Source organism: Octopus bimaculoides, chromosome 11 (assembly GCF_046866305.1).
Source record: "Octopus bimaculoides isolate indiv1 chromosome 11, ASM4686630v1, whole genome shotgun sequence".
Classification (NCBI taxonomy): domain Eukaryota; kingdom Metazoa; phylum Mollusca; class Cephalopoda; order Octopoda; family Octopodidae; genus Octopus; species Octopus bimaculoides.
In genome coordinates this window covers 51,431,392-51,453,198 of record NC_142938.1, presented here as the reverse complement: position 1 = coordinate 51,453,198, position 21,807 = coordinate 51,431,392, and the positions used below count along the sequence as shown (strand labels likewise).

The following is a 21,807-nucleotide window of genomic DNA, read 5'->3' as shown; positions in this document are numbered from 1 at the left end:
TAGGAAGAATGAATGTTCTTACAGGAAACCTATGTTTGTATGCTAAAGCAATTGAAAATATTTGTACTTCAGAATTCTTTGCCAAATATTTGAATTTTTCTTATCTCTCTCTCTCTCTTATATATATATATATATATATATATATATATATATATATATAGTCAAGGACATGCTGCCCACTTACGCAAGATAGGCAGTGCTTACCTTGAATAAAATGTGGAGGCACAATGGCCCAGTGGTTAGGGCAGCAGACTCACGGTCATAGGATCACAGTTTCGATTCCCAGACCGGGTGTTGTGAGTGTTTATTGAGCGAAAACACCTAAAGCTCCATGAGGCTCCGGCAGGGGATGGTGGCGAACCCTGCTGTACTCTTTCACCACAACTTTCTCTCACTCTTACTTCCTGTTTCTGTTGTGCCTGTAATTCAAAGGGTCAGCCTTGTCACATTGTGTCACGCTGAATATCCCTGAGAACTACATTAAGGGTACACGTGTCTGTGGAATGCTCAGCCACTTGCACGTTAATTTCACGAGCAGGCCGCTCCGTTGATCGGATCAACTGGAACCCTCGACGTTGTAAGCGACGGAGTGCCAACAACAACAACCTTAAATAAAATAGATCAATAGCAACATTTTCCTTTTATGGAAAAATATGTACCTAGTTCAATAAATTATGAAGGTAACTCTGATTATTATGCATAAAAAGCAAAATATTTAATTCTTTTGTAGATTAGGCAGGCATAATTTGCTTCTGCATTTAATCTCAATATTTAAGCTCCGCATAGTACTGCTGTAGTACATGTGCTGCGTACACTCCTACAGCACTGTTTTCTATGTCTGGTACTTATTCTTTCAGTCTTTCAACAAGCTACTAAGTTACTGGGATGTAAACAAACCGATTACCAGTTGTCACACAGTTGAAAAACACACACACACATATGAGGCTTTCACAGCTTTCATTGACGAAATTTAGCCACAAGGCATAAGTTGACGTAGGGCACACTTGCCCAAGATGCTGGGCTGTGGGATTGAACCCAAAGCTATGGTGTTGCAAAGTAAGCTTAACACAGCCATGCCTGTGCATTTATAACTTGCCTGAAGGACCTGTGTACCCACAGGAGAAAGATTCTATTCCAACCAAAATAAAGTGTGTGTGTGGGGGTGGGGGTGGGGGTGTGTGTGTTGGGGGGGGGGAAGGATCCCATCTATGCTAGGAATTCTCGAGGGTTCAAGGTCTCAACAGAAGCCAGTTTTTATTAGACACACCTTAAATGTTCCTTTTTAGCTGTGCACCTTGTGTAAAGAAAATCCTAGTAAGTATGCCCACACCTGAGGCCAGGATGCTCATGCAGGGACAACTCCATGTCCTTTAATGGCCAATGCTACATGGAGACAGTCATGTACGAGGTAGAAGTAATGTTAAAGGGCTGCAATGGGCAGTCAAATGTGTGGAAGTGTGTCCTCTCAGGACCAGATTCAACAACCATAAGTCTTCCTTTAGTATCCATAAGACACAATGTCACAGCTCTGGCTAGACATGTCTGATTGTTAAAGGAAAACATCACAGATTGTAACATTTTAATAGCAGCAGAAAATGCAGATTATGTTAAACCACGAAAAGAATTGTTAAAAACTTATCACCTGTACATCTTCCTAAACTGCAGAAATGAGTAGGTATATCTTACCTATAGGTGCCATCATTATTATAATCATTAGATTCTCTACCATCAGTCCTTTCACCATAACATCCTGAGAACCCAGCAAAGTCTGTAATCAAACCATACACACATCAACACTTATGCATATGTACCTAAACATATTAACACATTAACACTTATGCATATGTGCCTAAACATAAGAGGTTCAGATACCTGTTCAGTCCCCTTCAACCCATGCATATGTACCAACTTCTTACCCAATCATATTTTCAACTACCAAACTCGTGCTGCTTCAGTTTACTTGGGTTTTGTACAGGCTAAGGGACATAACTCTTGATAATTCCCTCATTCAATTGTCCCCTGCGACTTTGTTTCCTCTTTTTTTTTTTTTACAGTAGCCACAAACAAGTCACTACATTTTCCCCATTCCTGCCATTTCTGAAAATCACATATTTAGGTAACCACCTTGTACTAAACCAATTGGTAAGATTGGCTGAAATGAATCTATAATACTATATACTTTGATTAATGTGTTTGTGTCCTCTCTATTTCTCTCTCTCTCTCTCTCTCTCTTTCTCTCTCTCTCTCTTTCTCTCTCTCTCTTTCTCTCTCTCTCTTTCTCTTTCTCTCTCTCTCTCTCTCTCTCTCTCTCTCTCTCTTTTTCTCTCTCTCTCTCTCTCTCTCTCTCTGTGTTTGCGTGCGTGTGTGTTATATCAATAATGATAGAAGAAATGAATCTGAGAATGGAAGTATCTTTATTTCTTTATCTCCAGTGATATAAAATATTTGATACATTAGTTTATTTTGTTTTTGTATGGCTGTCTAGTACTGGATAGCCAATCATTGTCTCTGCTTTTAGGGTCAGGTGATTACATCCTTCTCTAGTTGTTTGAGAAATCTCATGTCACTCAAGTCATACAACACTGAGAATTTGTTTTAAATCAAAATTTACAACCAGTACTGATGTTTAAATATCTACGCATGCATGCTCACTAATACAAAGGCATACACATGATAATATATGTACAAGCATACCTAGGCAAGAAATGTCTCTGGTTGTGTATATCATTAGGAAATTGGTTGCCAAAGGAGCAAAAAAAAAAAAAAAAGACAAAAGCATGTGGGAAAGAAATTATTAAAACGGAGTTTATCAGTTGACTGGGGGTGAAATGATTTGAACCAAAATCTGATATTAGAGGATTTTGTATCGAGGGATTTTTTTTGTGGGCAAAATATTGTCATGAACCATTACTAGTCCATACACGTTCCTATACACACCCATCATACATGTATACACACATACATACACTTATGTACACATACATACATGCCCACACATATGTGCAAATAAAGTAGGAAAATGAAAACATATACATCCACCACTCACATGTACACACACACACACTAAGAGATATAGATATGTGTATAGAGTTAATGCATATAAATTCATCAGTGTATTTAACTCTCACCACTGTGTGTGTGTGTGTGTGTGTGTGTGTGTGTGTGTGTGTGTGTGTGTATTCATAATTATTTATATACATGCTTTAGTGTGTGTGTTCTTCATTGGGATGGTTGCTTACTCTTTATATAATTTTATTGGCTAAATGACTGTTCTAAATTAGAATGTTTTAAGTTTCACATTAAGAATTTTGTAAACATATACACACACACAGATAAACATATATAAGACATTATAAAAAGAGCAGGGTTACTGTGTATATTTTAAAAAAAATATTCTATAAGTACTTGTATATAATCAAATATCTCTAAAAAATATTTGGATCTCTTATTGTATTTGTGAAAGATAAACACACATATGTACTGTCATGTTAAACCATTGAACTCAACACATTTTTTTTCATTCTCGCTCTCTATTTCCTCTTATTCCTTTCTGTCAAAGAGTGTATGCTTGAAAAGGAAAATACTTTTCCATTTTTCCTGAGCGTCAAACTAAAACACTTGCTTGTTGTTCCTACACCTGTCTTCATCTTGGTTTTTCTATAAACTATGTGTGTGTGTATTTATATGTATATCTATATTTATATGTCAGGTCATTTTTTTTGTGCTATTAGTAACATGTAACTGAGTGCATCCTGTTGCATAGTTGGGCCATCAGTTAGTAAATTAACAACCTTGCCAAGTTTGCTTGATAAGAGGAGTGGTTTTCATCAGTTACCCTGCAAGAAGTAAAACAAAATGTGAAAGTATGTATGAACTCAGTAGAGTCGATGGTCATCCAACAAATCTTTAGACATTTCACTAGAAGGAAAACACTAATATAGAACCTACAACATCCAATTCTGTAGACTAGTTCTTTTAGGGAAAATGAATACAAAAATGAATACATAGTTCGAAGTGGGACTGAACTTGTGCAAGGCCTTTTCTCATTAAAAAAGTCCTTCAGGCACAAGCATTGCTTGATTTTTAATGTCTGTTAATATCTGTGTTTTAATTTTCTATTGGTTTCAGTCATTAGACTGTGGCCATGCTGGGGCACCGCCTTGAAGAGCTTTAGTCAAATGAATTAACCTCACAACTTTTTTTTAAAAACCTGCTACTTATTCTAGGTATTTCTTGCTAAACTGCTCAGTTACGAAGATGTAAACACCAAACACTGGTTGTCAAGCAGTGGTGTGAGACACACACACACATATGAGCTTCTTTCAGTTTCCATGTACCAATTCCACTCATAAGGCTTTGGTCAGCCTGAGGCTTTAGTAGACACTTGTCCAAGGTGCCTTGCAATGGGACTGAGCCTGGAACACTGTGGTTGGGGAGCAAGCCTCTTACCACACAGCTATGCCTGTGCCTATGTTGTATACTATGGTTGGTCAGTCAAAAAAGGCTGAGAACTCAATGAAAAATTCTATGATGGAATGAAGGCATGTGTCGGTGTGGGTGTTAAGCTCTTAATACTGGTTGAAAGAGGTGCTTATCATTGCCATAACTGTGAAAAGGAGTGTAAGTCCTCAGCAAGACTGAAAAGCCACATCTGTGTTCTCATGTTTAAGAGAACAGTCAAGTGATGGCATTTCTCAAAATTGAGCTGCGGCCATTATCAGTACGCATGTGTGGATGTGTGTCAATACATGTATACATGTATGTCCATATACGTGCATATGTGTGTGTTTGCATTAATACACATGATTGTGTGTGCATCAATACATGTGTGAAAATGTGAAGGAAATTGTGAATGAAGGAAAACAAGGTCAATGGGGGCGGGAATGAGTTCAACAGACAAAAAAAAAATAAAATAAATTGAAAGAGAAATTATAGGAAAGTGGAAAATAAGTACAACTGTTTTGACCTAGTTCTGACTGTAGTAGTAATTGGGGTGATGGTAAATGTTGCAGTTAGTGGAAAGAATAAGCAAACAATCAATCAGCAAACTGAATATATGGATCCTGTCTAGGTTGGGGACCATCTTGGTGAAAGAAAGGTTTTGGAAGCTCAATTTGTGTGTACCCCAGACATTGCATCACAGCCATTTTAATCTTTTTTTCAGCGCCAGTTGATCATTCCCACCCTCGCTTCTAAGATGTGAGTAGTCATGCAGCTCTTCTACAGAAAGGAGTCTGTTCTTTTCTGACTGCTTCTATTGTCCTTTAACTCATCCCCTTGCATAAAGCAGCCACTCCTCTCATGAGGTTTGTAGCCTTGCAAACATCATGGCAACCTCGCTAGTACTAGGAGTGTGACAAAAGCATATAGTGCACTCTAGAATGGTTAGCATTTGGAGGGGTCTCCAAGCACAAAAACCATGTCAAAGCAGATGCTGGAGAACAATGTAGTTCTCTGACACATTGGATTCTGTTAAACCATGCAATCTGTGCCAGAATGGAACATGGACATTGAATGATGATGATGATATCTGTGTGTATGTATGTATGTATGTATGTATGTAGGTGTGTATATATATATATATATATATATATATATATATATATATAGTGAAGGTGCATGACTTAGTAGTTAGGGTATTGCACTCACAATTGTGAGATCGTGGGTTCAATTCTCAAATTGGGCGTTGCCTTGTATTCTTGAGCAAAGCACTTCATTTCACATTGCTTTGCAATCACTTCATCATTTGACATGTGGCGCATGGTGCACCTGTACAAGTAATGTCAATTTGATGGAGGGTGTGAGCTTACGTGTGTGGTTGTTCAGCAAGAAATGGCTGAACCCTTATATGCTGTCTAATGATGGGAGAGTCCATATATATATCCTGTTTCAGTCATTTGACTGTGCCCATGTTAGGGTACTGCCTTGAAGGGTTTTTTAGTCAAATAAGTTGACCCCAGGACTTTGATAGAATAAGCACCAGGCTTAATAAAGTCTTTTGCTGAAGCGTTAACCCATGGGGATGTAAACATACCAACATTGGTTGTCAAGCATTGGTGTCTCTCTCTCTCTCTCTCACACAACTGGCTTCTTTCAATTTCTATATACTAAATCCATTCACAAGGCTTTGGTCAGCCCAAGGCGATAGTAGAAGACACTTCCCCATGGTGCCACACAATAGGACTGGAACTGTGATTGGGAAACAAGCTTCTTATCTCTCTCTCTCACGCACGCACACACGCACGCACGCACGCACGTGTGTGTGAAGATGCAGGACCTAGTGGTTAGGTTGTTGGACTCATGATTACTAGATCATGAGTTCAATTCCCTCATCGGGCAGCACATTGTGTTCTTGAGCAAAACACTTTATTTCACATTGCTCCTGCCCCCCTTTCAATCAGGTGGGAATGTTGGCTTGCTCGCCTGGCCAGCAGAGTGGCGTCATTTCAAGGCTAAAGCAATGCAAAAATGCATTGTGACCACCAATGTATAACAACATCTGATAATCTGGTTGGTCACATGATATATATCTATTCCTACTGATATTTTATAAGGAAGTGAAGAATTCTTTCACTTGGTGTCTAATACTGATGAGTGCATAAAGAGCTTAAAATGCTTATATTAGTTCATAGGGGCAGCTCTGAAATGACTTTTGGCAAACCACAGTGAATATAGCCTTTTTTACAGGTCAGATATGTCTGAAACATTTGAACTGATTGAAAAGTTTTATTTCACAATGCTACTTTGCATGCCAATTATGTACATAAATGTGTGTGTGTGTGTATGTATTTATACATATATTTAAGTCCCAGCACCAGTGAACTGTAAAAGAAAAAAACAGTGAGAATTGACCTTCAAATCTACATATTTTTGTAACATTTAATATTTATGGCACTTTATTGATAACATTGTTATTGACAACAAAAGGGTTACAAAGAAAACAAAGCAAAAAAAAAGAAGAAAAATACAAACATGGCAATGTTGTTTCATTATGTATGTTCATTACAGTTGTTTAGCCAGTTCTTTCAATAGGCCATCACCAACTTCATGCTTAGTTTAGCAATTAGAATCTAATAGTGATTTCAGCTTCCATTTTTCATCAATTATGAGAGCAAACATGTGACCTCATCTTTCAATTTGTGGCATACTTCATCTTTAGTCCAAGATCAGTATGGGAGAGAGAGAGGGAGAGGGGGAGAGATTTGTACGAATCCTTTTTATCTAATACAATTTTTTTGTGCATTTAGTTTAGTTTTGAATTACATGACAAAACTAAGCCAATTTGATCTATTTAGGCCTCTCTTATATAAAGTTTGTTGATGACTGCTGTTAATTACTAGTTGAGAAATGATAAGTAAGGGACATTGCATGTGTGTAATCCTCAAGATATTGCTCAATATGACAGTACTGGTTAATTCCATATTATTCAGTGAAAATATCCTAATCTTTTTCTTCAATGCAATAGTAAATTGATTATGCACTAATTTCGTTAAACACTTTTAGTATCTGGAGTTCTTGGAATTGCATACTGAAACCATTCTATGGAAATATTGGAGAAAGTTTTGAAATGTTCATTCCTTCAAACTAGGCAGTCCAAAAAGCATAAATGCTTTCTTAATAACATGAATATCGTGTAAATGACAATAAAACTCTGCAAAAGTGTATGGGTTTCCAGTTTTGGTATGATTGAGAAATTTGGATTTCATGATCTGAGAATCTTTTACTTGAAACTATTTGATGTTGGCAACTTAAACATCACTACACATGTCATCAGTATAGAATACTTTTGGTGAACCAGCTGTAAATATTGATATCCTTTAGAAGCAGTTATCTACATTATTAATCCAATTTGTTGACAATGACATTATAGTGGGTAACTGAAGACATAGCTAAGATTTATCAAAGAAGAACTTGCATGGATCATAGCTTCAGAGATCTACACTCTTGCACTGGCTTTAAGATGTCATTTGGCAGTAACAAGTGACAATAAGTGGCTGTTGTTTGAGATGTAGATTTACCTGGATGAGCTGCTAAACCAATAAGGCAAATTCTAAGACAATTACATGTGTATCTATGTGTATGTTTGTGTGTTTGTATATGTACATGTGTCTGTGTGTCTGCTAATGCATGTGTGCATGCTAAGATACAACTGTTTTTTATTTTTTATCCTCTATAATGAAAGAAAACATGTTTATAGAGAGACTCAGCTACTACTACATATTAAGCTCAATGAGTCAACTACAGTCTGAGTTAGCCCTGATTGAACAAACTTGATCAAAGACGGTAGGGTTATGTTTTGAGGACAATTGGCTACTATTCTCAGCAGGTTGAGCAACCTGGTTTTTTGGTTTGGTATGAGAAGCAGTGGTAATCTTTGATTGCAATGAGTTGAACTGTAGTTGGTATGAAATAGTCTTGCATAATATTAATGCTTTCTACCAAATAGATCATGATGATGTTATTAAAATCAAACCATTTCAGAAATTTATCTGAAAGGGAAATTCATTGTAATTGCTAACCTCCACTGCATTGAGAGTATTTTATAAACTTACAAAGGGAATTTTTTTAGATCCATATGATGTGATATTAGCTAAATTGGTTGCCATGACAATTGTAAGCACAAAGTACAGTAGCAAAAACATTTATTGGTAATCAAGTTTTATTACTTCAAATAGTCATCATTTATTGTTGCCATAATAATTAACATTCTCACAACTGGTATAGTTTTATCAATTGACAACAGGAAAATTTCAAAGAGAACTGACCAAATCAAAGTGATGATTAAAACTAGATGCGATTGGGTATAATAAAAGTATGGAGATATATTATCAACTATTTAACGACGACATACAAGACCAGCACTCTGAACACGCAACATGTTGGTTTGAGTTGAACATGAAATACTGATTAGCAGTATAATAGGTGAACAATTAATATGATGCTTACTAAATTTATGTCTTTAAAAAGCGTGATCCTCAATTGTAAGACATCAGAGGTTTAGGTGAGGAAGTTGTACTTGTTACACTAATCAAATATCAAATAAGTAGATGCTTCTTCACTTTTTATACTGTGAAGTTTGATGTCAGCCAACAGTTATGTTAATAGTTATTTTAGCACAATTAGCATTTAATTATTGTTCTTAATTCTTTAGTTTCTTGATCAGCTTTGTAGCTGATGCTACAAATTGGTTAGGATAAAGTAGTTGAATAAGTATAGCACTGGAATATGAACTGCAGGTAATCCATTGCAGTTCTGGGCTGGACAGTTAATTCTATATACCCTACTTTCACTTTGCTATAAGGCTTTTCTGAAAATTAAGTAAAATCACATATCTATAAGTTGGTCCCATAAAATCATGTGGTTTCTTAATTAAATTTGAAAATGTTAAATATTTGGAAAGAATATTTTTGTAAACTGGTAGAATTGCTAAATAATAATTTTCTTAAACTTTAAAGAATGTGCATGCAATGAAATAATAGTTTCTGAAGTAATATTTCATGTTATATTGTTAATAAGAAAATGATATAGTGATTTCCAGACTTTTTCAGGCTGCCGCACCTTTGGCACCCAAGTTACTTTCCTAGCCCCCCCCCCCACTCATCACAACAAGCATAGATCACCTGAAGCAAATTCAAAACCACTGTATTTCACAAATAAAATTTAACCTAATTAACACGTTTTGGTTTTACATCTACCCCCCCCCCCCCCTTTTTGACTACCCCATTATCACCCCACTTTTCTTCAACACCCCCTCCTGGATCTTTCCACCACCTCCAGGTGGAAAGTACCATCTACTTTGGGAACCACCAATATAGAGTTTGTTCTGTCACTACAGAATTCCTTATTCATTAATGTCAGTCAACTGCTAAACAAAGACACTTTTTGTCAAATGATGGAGATTGTCAAAATCTTTGGAAGTGAAAACTGAAGTGAAACAGATGTGTATTAATACTGATGATCTTGTTGGTGGTGACTGACTGGATGATATATTTGCACAGGCCAGTACAATGGTTATGGGGTGGTGGGCACAAAAGCAGGTGCAAGAGGATCTAGACTTGGTGGACAACATTTATGTAATGTTCTAGAATATTCATGATATGCAGAAAAAGACAAAGCTAACAGAGATTGCAGTAAAAACCAGATTTAACTTTGGAGAGACATGAAAATTCAGTGGTGATCTTGACTGTTGATATGGTCAATAATCATGTTGACTAAAGAGAAGCGTTTAATGTATCTTGGAAATATGGTGTTGGAGTTTTAGTGGAGGATGATGAAGTATGACTTAAGAAAATGAGTCAAGCCTTCAGCATTTTAAAGATTGTCTGGAAAGGAAGGGCTTTGTCCAAACTGTAATTTGAGGATTTTTGGTTGCAATGTCAAACCTGTTCTGATACCTGATGCTGAGCCATAACAAAGGAATACAAATATGAGAAGCATTCATGAACAGGTGCCTCAGAAATATCTTAAACATCAGATACTAAAAAATATGAACAAAGGCCTCTCAACCAAAACCAAGCTGAAACCCCTCAACCAACAAATAGGAAGGCATTAATCGGGATTAGTAAATCAGATGTTACAGGGACAAAAGGGTTTTTGATAAGGCAAGCCTTAGACTGGGGTCCAGAGAGAAAAAGAAAGGGAGGTTGTACAAGGATCATCTTGCAAAGATTAACAGGAGGAACTGAAAGTAACAATTTACATGGGTGGGGGGAAAATGCTTAATTCAGAATACATAAGATTAGTATGGAGAGTGTATTTTGCCATGAATGCAAACAGATCATGATGATACTGGAATGTCATGTGCCCGAAGTCAAAGTAATTTAGCACACATAATTATTAGGTATTAAATATTATAAATCTTTTTACAGACATTGTACAGCAATAACTTTAAAAATAGAAGCAAAGTAGATTTTTACCTTCATACTAAAAGAAAGAATAAGTTAAATATATTAGATGAGATATATTGGATGTGGCATGAAATTATAACACTTTTTGAAATTTATTATACGATTATTCTCTATAACATTATGGAAGTTGAATGAATTTTTTTATGTAGCTTCATCAGTTAAAAAAAACATTTTTTTCTGTGCCATTAATAGTTTGAGGCAATCTCAAGCCTCAGGTGACATAAAGATCACTCTGCTGATTTTTAATCTTAGAAATGTTAAACTGACTTCTTTTTTTGAACTAGTTTGTTTAATTGACCTAATGTTTTATTGATATTCTGTGATCTTCATTAAATGCTTTGATTTTAAGTTCAAATGGTTGTAGGTGTATATTTGTGTCTAGTTCTGTATGTATGTATAGTTAATGTGTATTTAGCCTGTGTTCATGCCTCAATTTAACTAGCTGTTAATTAAGAATATGTATTTGATCAGGAAGATGTTTTATCCATAGGGAGATTTATTTTTCATTCACTGAACACCATAAAATTAGAACTAAACCCTTAGGAACCTCTCAAGGCTTTTGAAGACCTGATTTAAGAAAATATAAAATAATTACAAAATAAATATCAAATGATAAATTACATTTTTAGTTTTCTGCTATGGAATCAAGATATTGTTTCAAAATTGTAACTCAGAGCCATTATAATATGAGTGATCTAGCTTTAAAATTTGATTAACCCTTTAGCATTCAGATTATTTTGTATTGCTTATTTATTCACATTGTTTTGAATTCATCATACATTATCTCATAGCTTTGAAATTTTGTGATTGTATATTTAAAAAATGACATTGTAAGATAGGTAAGACAGTCCAGATCTGTCCGATTTGAACATAAGACAGGTAGAATATTTGGGCTACATATAGCCGGCATAAATGTTAAAAGGTTAAAAGAATCTGAAATCTTGTCCCTTCATAGGAGTTACTACCTGGATTTGCTTTAAATAAAATCTTAAAATTACATTAGTTTGTTTCTTATAGAAATGTGATATTTCAATTCCAAAGAATCTTGTAACTTTGTAATGTCTGATCTCCTGAAATAATCTGATTTCTTTTTTTATTGTCACTCTCTCATTGGTTTCTGTCTTAATAAAGCATGCCTTGCAGATTTCACTGAAGATGTTGTCAGCCTTTTATTGGTTTCTCCCTTAAATCATATCTTGTCTTTTTTTTTTATGGCTACCTACTTCCAATTTAACACTTTTGGTTTGGGGTTAATCAGTCTTCAGTTTTATATCAGCAATGACAAGAACAGCTGTAGTTGTTGTTCATGTCATGATCATCCTAGTTTTTTTGGGGGTTTTTTTGTCCTCAGCTGATCTGCTTGAATTTCTATTTGATATCTTGGCATTGCATTATATTAATGGCCAAAACATTTAACTCTGCTAATTTACTCTACCTTACAGTACAGTATAGTACAGTATAGTAAATCAGTGTAGTGCAATACATCCACTCTGTAATTGTCAAGATTATTTCCTTGACTAACATGACTGAATTAAAATTCTGTTGTGAGTACAGTTTACAAAAGTATACTTGTAAGACCCAATAATTATCCAGTATTAAATGAGGTAAAAGTATGTGATGAAATATACTATTTTAATTTCTCTCTTCCTAGTTTTTGTATATCTTTCTACTTCTTTGCTTTCTCTCCTACTGATCTCATGGCATTATCCTAGTCTTTTGCTCTTATATATCTTCAGTGATAAAATGTATAATAGGATATAGACAAATTTTATTATCCTATTCTTGATTGCTGATTTAGTTATTGCTTAAAATGGATTTAATACTGAGCTCTTTCTGATTCACTTTTGTATTAATCTATCTTTAACCTTTTCTCTCAAAACAGGCATATTGGTCTGGCAAACTGATTACTCTGCAGATCTTGTAATAATAGTGTAGCGTTTATTTTAAGCTATATTTAAAAAAAAAAAAAAAATTCTTTACATGTCGTAGGCATAGGAGTGGCTGTGTGGTAAGTAGCTTGCTTACCAACCACATGGTTCGGGGTTCATTCCCACTGCGTGGCACCTTGGGCAAGTGTCTACTATAGCTTCGGGCCAACCGAAGCCTTGTGAGTGGATTTAGTAGACGGAAACTGAAAGAAGCCTGTTGTATATATGTATATATATATATATATGTATGTGTGTTTGTCCCCCCACCATCGCTTGACAACCGATGCTGGTGTGTTTACGTCCCCGTAACTTAGTGGTTCGGCAAAGAGACTGATAGAATAAGTACCAGGCTTACAAAGAATAAGTCCTGAGGTCGAATTTCTCGACTAAAGGCGGTGCTCCAGCATGGCCGCAGTCAAATGACTGAAACAAGTAAAAAAAAGAGTAAAGAGTATGTTCTTTTAAAATTTTTTTTTTAGTTATTTGTATTTTCTGTCTCTGTGACATTAGAAGTTGAGTTAAAGGCATTTTCATAATTTTCTAATGATGTGAATATAAATTCTTTGAGAACTCACAACACTAATTAAAAACTCTTATGTTAAAAAATTATGATATCAAAAGCTTTCATTGAAGTGTACTTTTTGTTAATAAATACTGAGGACAACAGAAATTGACCTTGCATAGGTTTTATTTATAAAAAGTTTGGGAACAGATGTTGAATTACACATGAAAATGATAATTAGAACTGTACATTTTACCCCACAAATCTTTTCAAAATTTACTTTTTCTCTTCATTATTTCTTTTCATTTTTATCAAAATACTAACAATCAAAATTTAAAAAGAAAAAATTAAAATTAAACAATTTTTTAGTAATGTTATATCCTTTTTTTTTATCCTGCTCCTTATCAACTATGGCATTTCATTATGTAAATGTTTGTTGTATACAGATTTAACATCAATAGGTGTAGTAAAATAACTTAAAAAGTCTTATCTCTTAGATGACAGAACCAATCTATCAATTGAATAATGAAAATTCTATTAGTTCATTCAATTTTTTGCAAGAATGCATATAGTTTTATATATGTAAATTACTTTATTTTTTTTTTTAAATAAGTGTATGCCCTCTGTAGGGCTTGTGAAAAGGGCTCCGTCTTCTTGGTACTGAAACTCCAAAGGAGGTTCTATTTCCAAAGGGTTAATTAACAATTTTCAGTGTAGACATTTTCTAAGTAATTTACACGATTCTCTTGATTAAAGTGGCAAGTTGGCAGAATTGCTAGCATGCCAGGCAAAATACTTACTAGCAGTACTTCCATCTTTACATTCTGAGTTCAAATTCCACTTAGGTCAAGTTTGCCTTTTATCCTTTTGGGATGTATAAAATAAGTAGCAGTTGAACACTGGGGGTGATGTAATCAAGTCCCCTTCCCTAAAATTGCTGGCCTTGTGCCAAACTTTGAAACTAATTTACATGTTTCTCTTGATGTTCTTCTTTCAGTTGTGTTGGTGGAGAGCAGCTTCTAATAATAAAAAAATTGTCATTAATATGTCATTGACAACCAAGAGATTTTGCTTTCACTTACCCAGTCAATTTTGTTAAAAAAAAATAGATCCAATAAAAGGTACAAAGTAATTGTTGCAAGCATTGAGAACTTTGTTTAACAATGTGATGATTTTTATCCTTGGGTAGCAACTGGTTTTTCCTATTTGCTTACCCTTATAAACTAATGAAAATAGCTAATATTTCCTTCAATCTCTGCTTTTCTTACATTTATTCAAACTCCAAAGAATCCCTCTCAACACATGGATATGCTAAGCCTCTTGCTAATCTTATTCATGATCAGTGATGCACATATTGTCAACCACCAAGGGACATGCTCAAATGGTTATGATCAAGCTACAGACAAACAAATCTGTGGTATTGAGCAGAATATTTACTATAATAATATTTCTGCTTCAGCTGCTCAGTGCTGAATCTGTCTGAAATGTAATGGAAAATAGGTCAGTTTCAGAACATTGACGTCCAGGTCGCAAAAGTAAAGTTTGAAGGGAATTATCATTTCCTTTGATTTCTTCATAAAAGCAAATAGGAAATAACACTTACTGACCAAAGACAAAAACAATAAATGAATGAAAAATGTTGTTACAGTGTAATTGATGCAGAATTTTAAGTGCTGAGTTCAAATTCTCTTTTGAGTATTGTTTTGGAAAGAATGGGGCAAATTGATTTCTTTGACTTTATGGAAAGAACTTGACTCAACATATTCTCCTCTGGTGGCATTTTGTGTTGGCAAGAATTAATCCATTTCCTTCAAATTTTGGGTTTTAACCTGACTTGCTCTACATAGACTACATAATGATGACACATTCACTGGTGTCTCAATGACCTGTCCCATCCCTAGCCGATTGTTTCCTGGTCATTATGTAAAGCCAACAAGTCTGAACAGTAAATTATAGGGTTAAACATAACTAAAGGGTCTTGTTTCTGTCAGTGTTTTGTTTTATCTATTTTTTAATATAGGACATACTCTGCATTTTATTTTGCAGCTACTGGTGAAGAGGTGGAAATGGATTTACCAAGAAATGAGGTTTTAACTGATGCAGAAGTGGGTTGTGGTGACTTACCTGTTGTTAATGCAACCAGTCCTGATGTTGGTGAGTTTTCTGTTATTGTTTTGGTAGTTATTTTTATGATGTTACATGTGAATGAAGAGAAGAACAGTCTATATATATTATATAATAGGTACACTATAAACTAGTAATGCCCATTATGACAATGTTATCTGTCAAGTCAACAAATAAAATCTACTTTAATTTTTGTTTGTCAATCCTACCTTATTAATGTCAGAGATACAGTTAAAGTATAAAAAAAATATTAAAAATTGAGTTCAAAGTAGCTTATATTTCAGCCATTTTGAATTCTAATAAGAAGTGGGTTTAAGTCTTGAGTTTTTATTTTTAATTGTAAAGTATCTAAATCTGTTTTTTAGCCTTATCACAGTGAAAACACTTGTTCTCATCAGAAAATTTGTTCTCATCAAATTTAAACAATATTGAATCTAAGTTATTATTAAAATGGGTGGCCACATCAGAAACCTAGGTACCATAAGCACATTCAATTTTGGGAGGTAGACTTAATGCTTCATCTACTTTAGCAAAATTATCTCTGAGTTGTAAGTGCCTTTAACAGAGTTAGCTCTGTTGCATACATCCTGATTAAGGTTTTAGGATAAGTCCTTCCTTTCACCCACCAGTTTTGAGATCTGTGGAAAATTAAAAGTACTGATTTTAAACAAGGCAAAAAAATAAATTAAAACTTTTTGTTGGCAAGATCAACTATTTATGATACTTTCAAATAGGAGAGTTTATATTTGGTCTAAATGAAGTAAATTTTTTATGTTTATTTTTATCCCTGAAAAAAAAAGCCTAGTGTCTTCAACATTTTGTATGTTGTTGATTTGGTTTTATTTCAAGGTTTACAAGCTCACCTAAATTTCTTTCAACATTTAAACATCTCTCTCAATAGTTTGCACTTCTCTTCCGAACCTCCTTCAAATTGGTTATCTTCCAGTATTGTGTCAACTCTCAGGTTCTGCACATTCCTCTCTCATATATAAACAAGTTAACTTGCCAAGGCTATGATATGTTAATTTAAAATACAATTAAACCATGCTGAAATTCATTCATAAATTAGAAATGGTAGAAGAAGAAATCAATTTTTGTTTGCACTTCAAGGAGATTGTGTCCACAATATTCAACCTGTGTAGCATCAGCAACTATGATTTTGCTGTTTTCACTTCAGAATGAATTCAGGTTGAAAGCTTAAAGCAAAAGCTGGAATAGATAATTTCAGTGAGAGATGTATGGGGTGAATGAAGTATTAAACATGGGAATATGTTAAGTATTCTAAATTAAGGGATCTTTTTTTAGCAAGGGATATCTGTAAGATTCTTTAATACTTCTCAAAAATATTTCTAGATGAAAACTAATTCCAATACAATGATGCCAACACTCCTATCTTCATCCCTTAAAGGTAGTGACCCAGATGGCTACAGTTTGGTCCCTGAAATCAGGGAAATAACTGAATAAAAACTATGCAAATCACTCCCTAACAAATTTATGCTTTTGAAAGAAGAAACTACATATATATCAAATAGACTGGCCAAGTTATAAAAGTCACTGAAAGATTTATAGTACAACTGATTCAGAAGAGAATTAACTGAGATAAGGTGCATTTCAGCTTTGTTCCAAGAATAGGTGCTACTGATGACCCTTTTCCTGGTGAAACAACTGCAGAAAAAGCACTCGGCTATGAGTGGGTTAATGTACTTAGCATTTGTTGACTTGGAGAAAGCCTTTGACAGAATTCCATGCTCAGTAATTTGGTGGAAATTAAGTGTAGCTGAAAGGTTTTTCAGGGATGTACATCCTATATACAAAGTTGCAACAAAGTGATAGAAATAAATACAGCAAGTTTAGTGTGCCAGCTGAGCCACAGTCCTGAAAACCACTTTGTTCATTATAGTCCTTCAGGCTGTGACATGGGAGTTTAAGACATTGTGCTTGGACACTCCTATATACTGATTACTAAGTTCTAGCAGCTAAATATATAGTTGAATAAGAGAAATTTTGGATATGGAAGTAAAATTTGGAATAGAGGTCCCAAAGTAAATTTAGCAATGACTAATGTTTTAAGTAAATGGGAGAGATAATACCCTGCAACCATCAGAAAATGGCCTTACTTGATGGGCTGAGAAAGGAATGAAATTTCCTGACAGCATACTCAGTATAAACTATGGATGTACAAGAAATATAGTGGGCACACTTCATATGTGGCAAATGCACATATATATTAAGCACTAAAAACTCATGGGGAAACATTCTCTCAAATATCTAGAAGGTTCCCCATAAGAAACTAGTAGTTTTGTGTGAGTGACCTAATTAGCTGTTGAGGTGAGCATCCTGAAAGCATAGAAACCAGTGTAAGAAAAAAGTTGGTAAAATTCAGGGAGCTATTACCTCTGCTGACAAGAAAGGGGCTTTCCTCAGAGTGAAAGGCAAATTGCATGCATAATGCTTACTAGTGTATGAAGTGCAGCACTATATGGTAGCATGATCTAGGCCTTAAATAAAATGAAGACAAAGAAAAACAATGAAGTATGATTTGTTGTGTAATGTTAGTGTGCATGAACAACATAGTCCAAAAGAGCTAAAAGAAAATGTGGACATAGGAGCGAGATTTGTGGAAGGGATAGAACTGTGTTAGTATGGCCTTGGTTGCGACTCACAAAGGAAATGGCAGAACAGTGATAATTGGTGATGCATGTTAAAGACCTACTCACTCATGCAAACTTGGTAAAATATGTTAAAATGAGAATAATGATGGAAGCTGGAATATATAATGTTATGTTGCACCTTGGCATGTCTCTGACTTTGTATTGTCTAAGTTAGCATCTTCTTCCCCCTCTTACATATTCCATACCACCTCATCTCTCTATCATACTCTTTCCCATTCACTGTACCATGTGGCCCATGTAATGTGGGAAAACATTAGCTCTGTCCATACAGTTTCCCCACATTCACTGTACCATGTGGCCCATGTAATGTGGAAAAAACATTAGATCCGTCCATACAGTTTCTCCATACTATCACCTGCACTTTTCTCCTCTCTCTACCATCTTGGTGTTTGAGTTATGAAGGATTATATTGGACTTGTTGTTATCTGATACACCCTTTTCCTCTCCTTCAGGTTACTCTTTTATAGTCATTCACTACTGTCTTATTACAATCTTGAGTATTCATCATACATATTCTCTCTTACCAGCCAACTTTACCCTCCTTTTTCTGCTGGCCACCTCTCCCTCAAGTCACTTGCTTTTAACATCCATTACACCCTCCCATCCTAGATCATTTCTTTGACAGTACTGTTTTTTCTCTTACCAGCAAATATGTAACTTCAATTAGTCTCTCTCACATTACGCCTTGCCACTACTCCTGGCACTGTCTATTTCATTCCTCTCTTCCCTTTCCCACAGTCACTCCAATCAGTTTGTTTCACCCATCACACACACTCTCTCTACTGAAATTGCTCTCATTAATTTTATTAGTCATGTTGCTCTCTAAATGAATGCAGACATTGAGTAGTGGAGACTTTTTTTTTCTTGTTGAATATAAGGTAACCTCACTTGTGCTGGTGCTATGAAAAGATGCTCTTAGCACACTCAGTAATGTGGTTGGGTAAAAGCATTCAGTTATGGATGCTATACCAAAAATAAACATGCAAGTGATATATTGTCCTCTGGCTTACCTTGGACAGTAACTTTGAATGAGAACTGACTTGACTAATCCATACCAGCATGAAAAGCAGATGTAAAATGATGATAATTAAATTTGTGTATAAGAATATTTAGTTTTGTCAAAAAATAAGTTCAAAATTGTGGTCTTCCATCTGTTGAATGTATGCTCTCATTCTCATTAATTGTAATCTCCACTTTATTTTATTTCAAATTAAAATCTCTTAAAATAAATTATCCCAAACTAATTTGGTTCCAAGGTGTTCTTTTTGAAATACTTCAAGAATTATGTAGATGTTTATTTCTTTATTGCCCACAGGAGGCTAAACATAGAGGGGACAAACAAGGACAGACAAAGGGATTGTTGATTACATTGACCCCAGTGCCTAACTGGTACTTATTTAATTGACCCCGAAAGTATGAAAGGCAAAATTGACCTCAGTGGAATTTGAACTCAGAACATAACGGCAGCCGAAATACCGCTAAGCATTTCGCCCGGTGTGCTAACGATTCTGCCAGCTTATGTAGATGTTGGCAAATATGAAATGTTGAATGTGTTCTAGTAATTGCAGAGAGTAATTCAGCACCAGAAAGTAAAAGCAATTGTGTTCATAATTGCAGGGGGAAAACCATTTTAGCTTTTCAGTAATTAAAGATGCTGAATTTATTTTTATAAAATTCAGAAAACAAATCAATGATGTTTCTCTAACTTGAATAAAGATTTTATTTTAATTAATAATTTGTATTATAATTGGTTTCTAGACTAGAATTACAACTCAGACGTTGTTCTGCACCCATCCACATTGGTTTCTTGTCTGCTTTCAAAGCAAAATAGGGAAGTATTTGATTGAGTCTAATGTTTCTACCTTTGGTAGAACTGTACCTATAGCAAAGACACCTCAGTCTCTCAGACTGTAGTTATAAGAACTTCTCAATACTTTAAGCTAGTGGTTCTCAACCAGGCTCCTTATGAACTTTGGGGCTCCATTTAAGATTTTACTGTTAAAATTTGTGCAATAAATTGGTTGTAGTTTTCCAATACATGAAATATTTAAATTTCTTTTTATATAATTCCTAATAATATTTAATTATAAGAATATAATAGGATTTTTTAAACCTTGAATGGCTATAAGGATCCACCTGAGTGAAATAAGAATCAAAGGAGTCCATAGATAAAAAATGGTTGAGAACTACTACTCTAAGCAGTTGGAGCCTGGGTATAGCTATAAGAATGACTGAGTACTCGAAGCAGTAGGAATTAGTATTCAACTAATGAATAACTGTGTTAGCATGCTGTTCAGATTCTTTTAGAAATATAGAATATACTTTGCCAGGATATAGGTTTTTTTGATAGCTAGGTTATCAGATTCACTACAATGACAAGCAGTCAGCTGATGAGACTATCATTAATATTTTCAAATGTCAAGGATATTATTACTTAGTGCTTCCCCTATACACACAAGTTAAAAAATGTCTTAGACATATTTTACGCTTTCTCTTATATATCAATGATCTTGTCTCAGAGTTGACCCGTGAAAGACTTGTCACAATCACCTTAATATTCTTCAAACTAGCAAAAGGAAAGAAATATCTTTAAGTTGTATTTCTAATCACTGCTCTAACTGCATGGTAATGTTTTTCTCTGAACATCATCAGTAACATCTGTGTCCTACTTATTTCATATGGTTGAAATCTTATTACAAGATACCCTTTCTAGACACTACTGTGAAAGTGCAATGGGTGTATTCATTGTAGGATTGACATGAGAAATCTTGCAGGACCAATGACCTCACTGCAGTGACAGTGTCTTATCAGTAATGGCTGTGACCTGATAAGAATAAAAAGCTGTTTGGTCTGTACACTGGGTTGTGTTGTGTGGCAAAACGTTTTAGGTGTTACAGGAAGCATTGTCCTGTGACTCGAATTAACCAGGTTAGCTCTTAACATAAACGTTACTATAATGAAAGAAATTCATTTGAGTTTTTGTCACTATTAAGAATGGTGTGGAAAAGGATTCTTATAATTTTACAAAAAAAAAAAAAAAAAAAAAATTTTATAATTTAGAGACAAGTAGCATGCATTCAGCTCCCATGTCAATGCTTTCTCTCTCTGGGCAAACTTTCTTGGTCAGTAGATGATCTTTCTGTGCTGGCTTTGCTCATGTCTTTGTACTCTTCCCTGGTAGTGTGTCCTGATCTGGTCTGCTCACTGCATCTGTTTATCTAGCCTGTCTTCATATTATTATAATCAAATAGGTCAAGCTCCAAATAGAAATGTTCAGGAATTAGTGTCTAAGTTATTGTTTCTTTTTATTTAAAATTGTATCGACCAAAATAGCTACCATCTGTTAAGTGTCACTTTATTTTCGGTATATTCTGTCAGTGTGAGTTTATATTTTTCTTATGTATCACCGGAGAAGAGAGTTGCCAAATATTCTTACTTTCTTCATAATGTACAATTTTACCTCGCCTTCAACTGTTGGTATATTTGTTTTTATAGCTGGATGAATTTTATAATGCTAATCACTTTACCATGAAATGAGTGTGGTTCCTGTTGTTAGCCCAGTTAAATATTGCAAGGGTATGCTTTCTGGTTGCAATGGACTCTGAACTCAAAAATTGACAATTTTAGATGAAATATGAAAAAATGTAAAACTGCATAAAACTGTTATTTAGTAT

General features: G+C 34.8%; 1 protein-coding gene across 28 annotated transcripts in view; it reads left to right on the top strand.

Moving 5' to 3' along the window:
* Positions 1-21,807, top strand: part of LOC106869890 (echinoderm microtubule-associated protein-like 2) — a 220,070-nt gene that overhangs the window by 37,364 nt on the left and 160,899 nt on the right. For all 28 annotated transcript variants that reach the window (XM_089359993.1, XM_089360000.1, XM_089359995.1 and 25 more), the window contains exon 2: positions 15,384-15,491. In XM_089359993.1, coding sequence (XP_089216119.1) covers positions 15,384-15,491 — 108 coding nt within the window. The remainder of the gene's footprint in view (positions 1-15,383; positions 15,492-21,807) is intronic.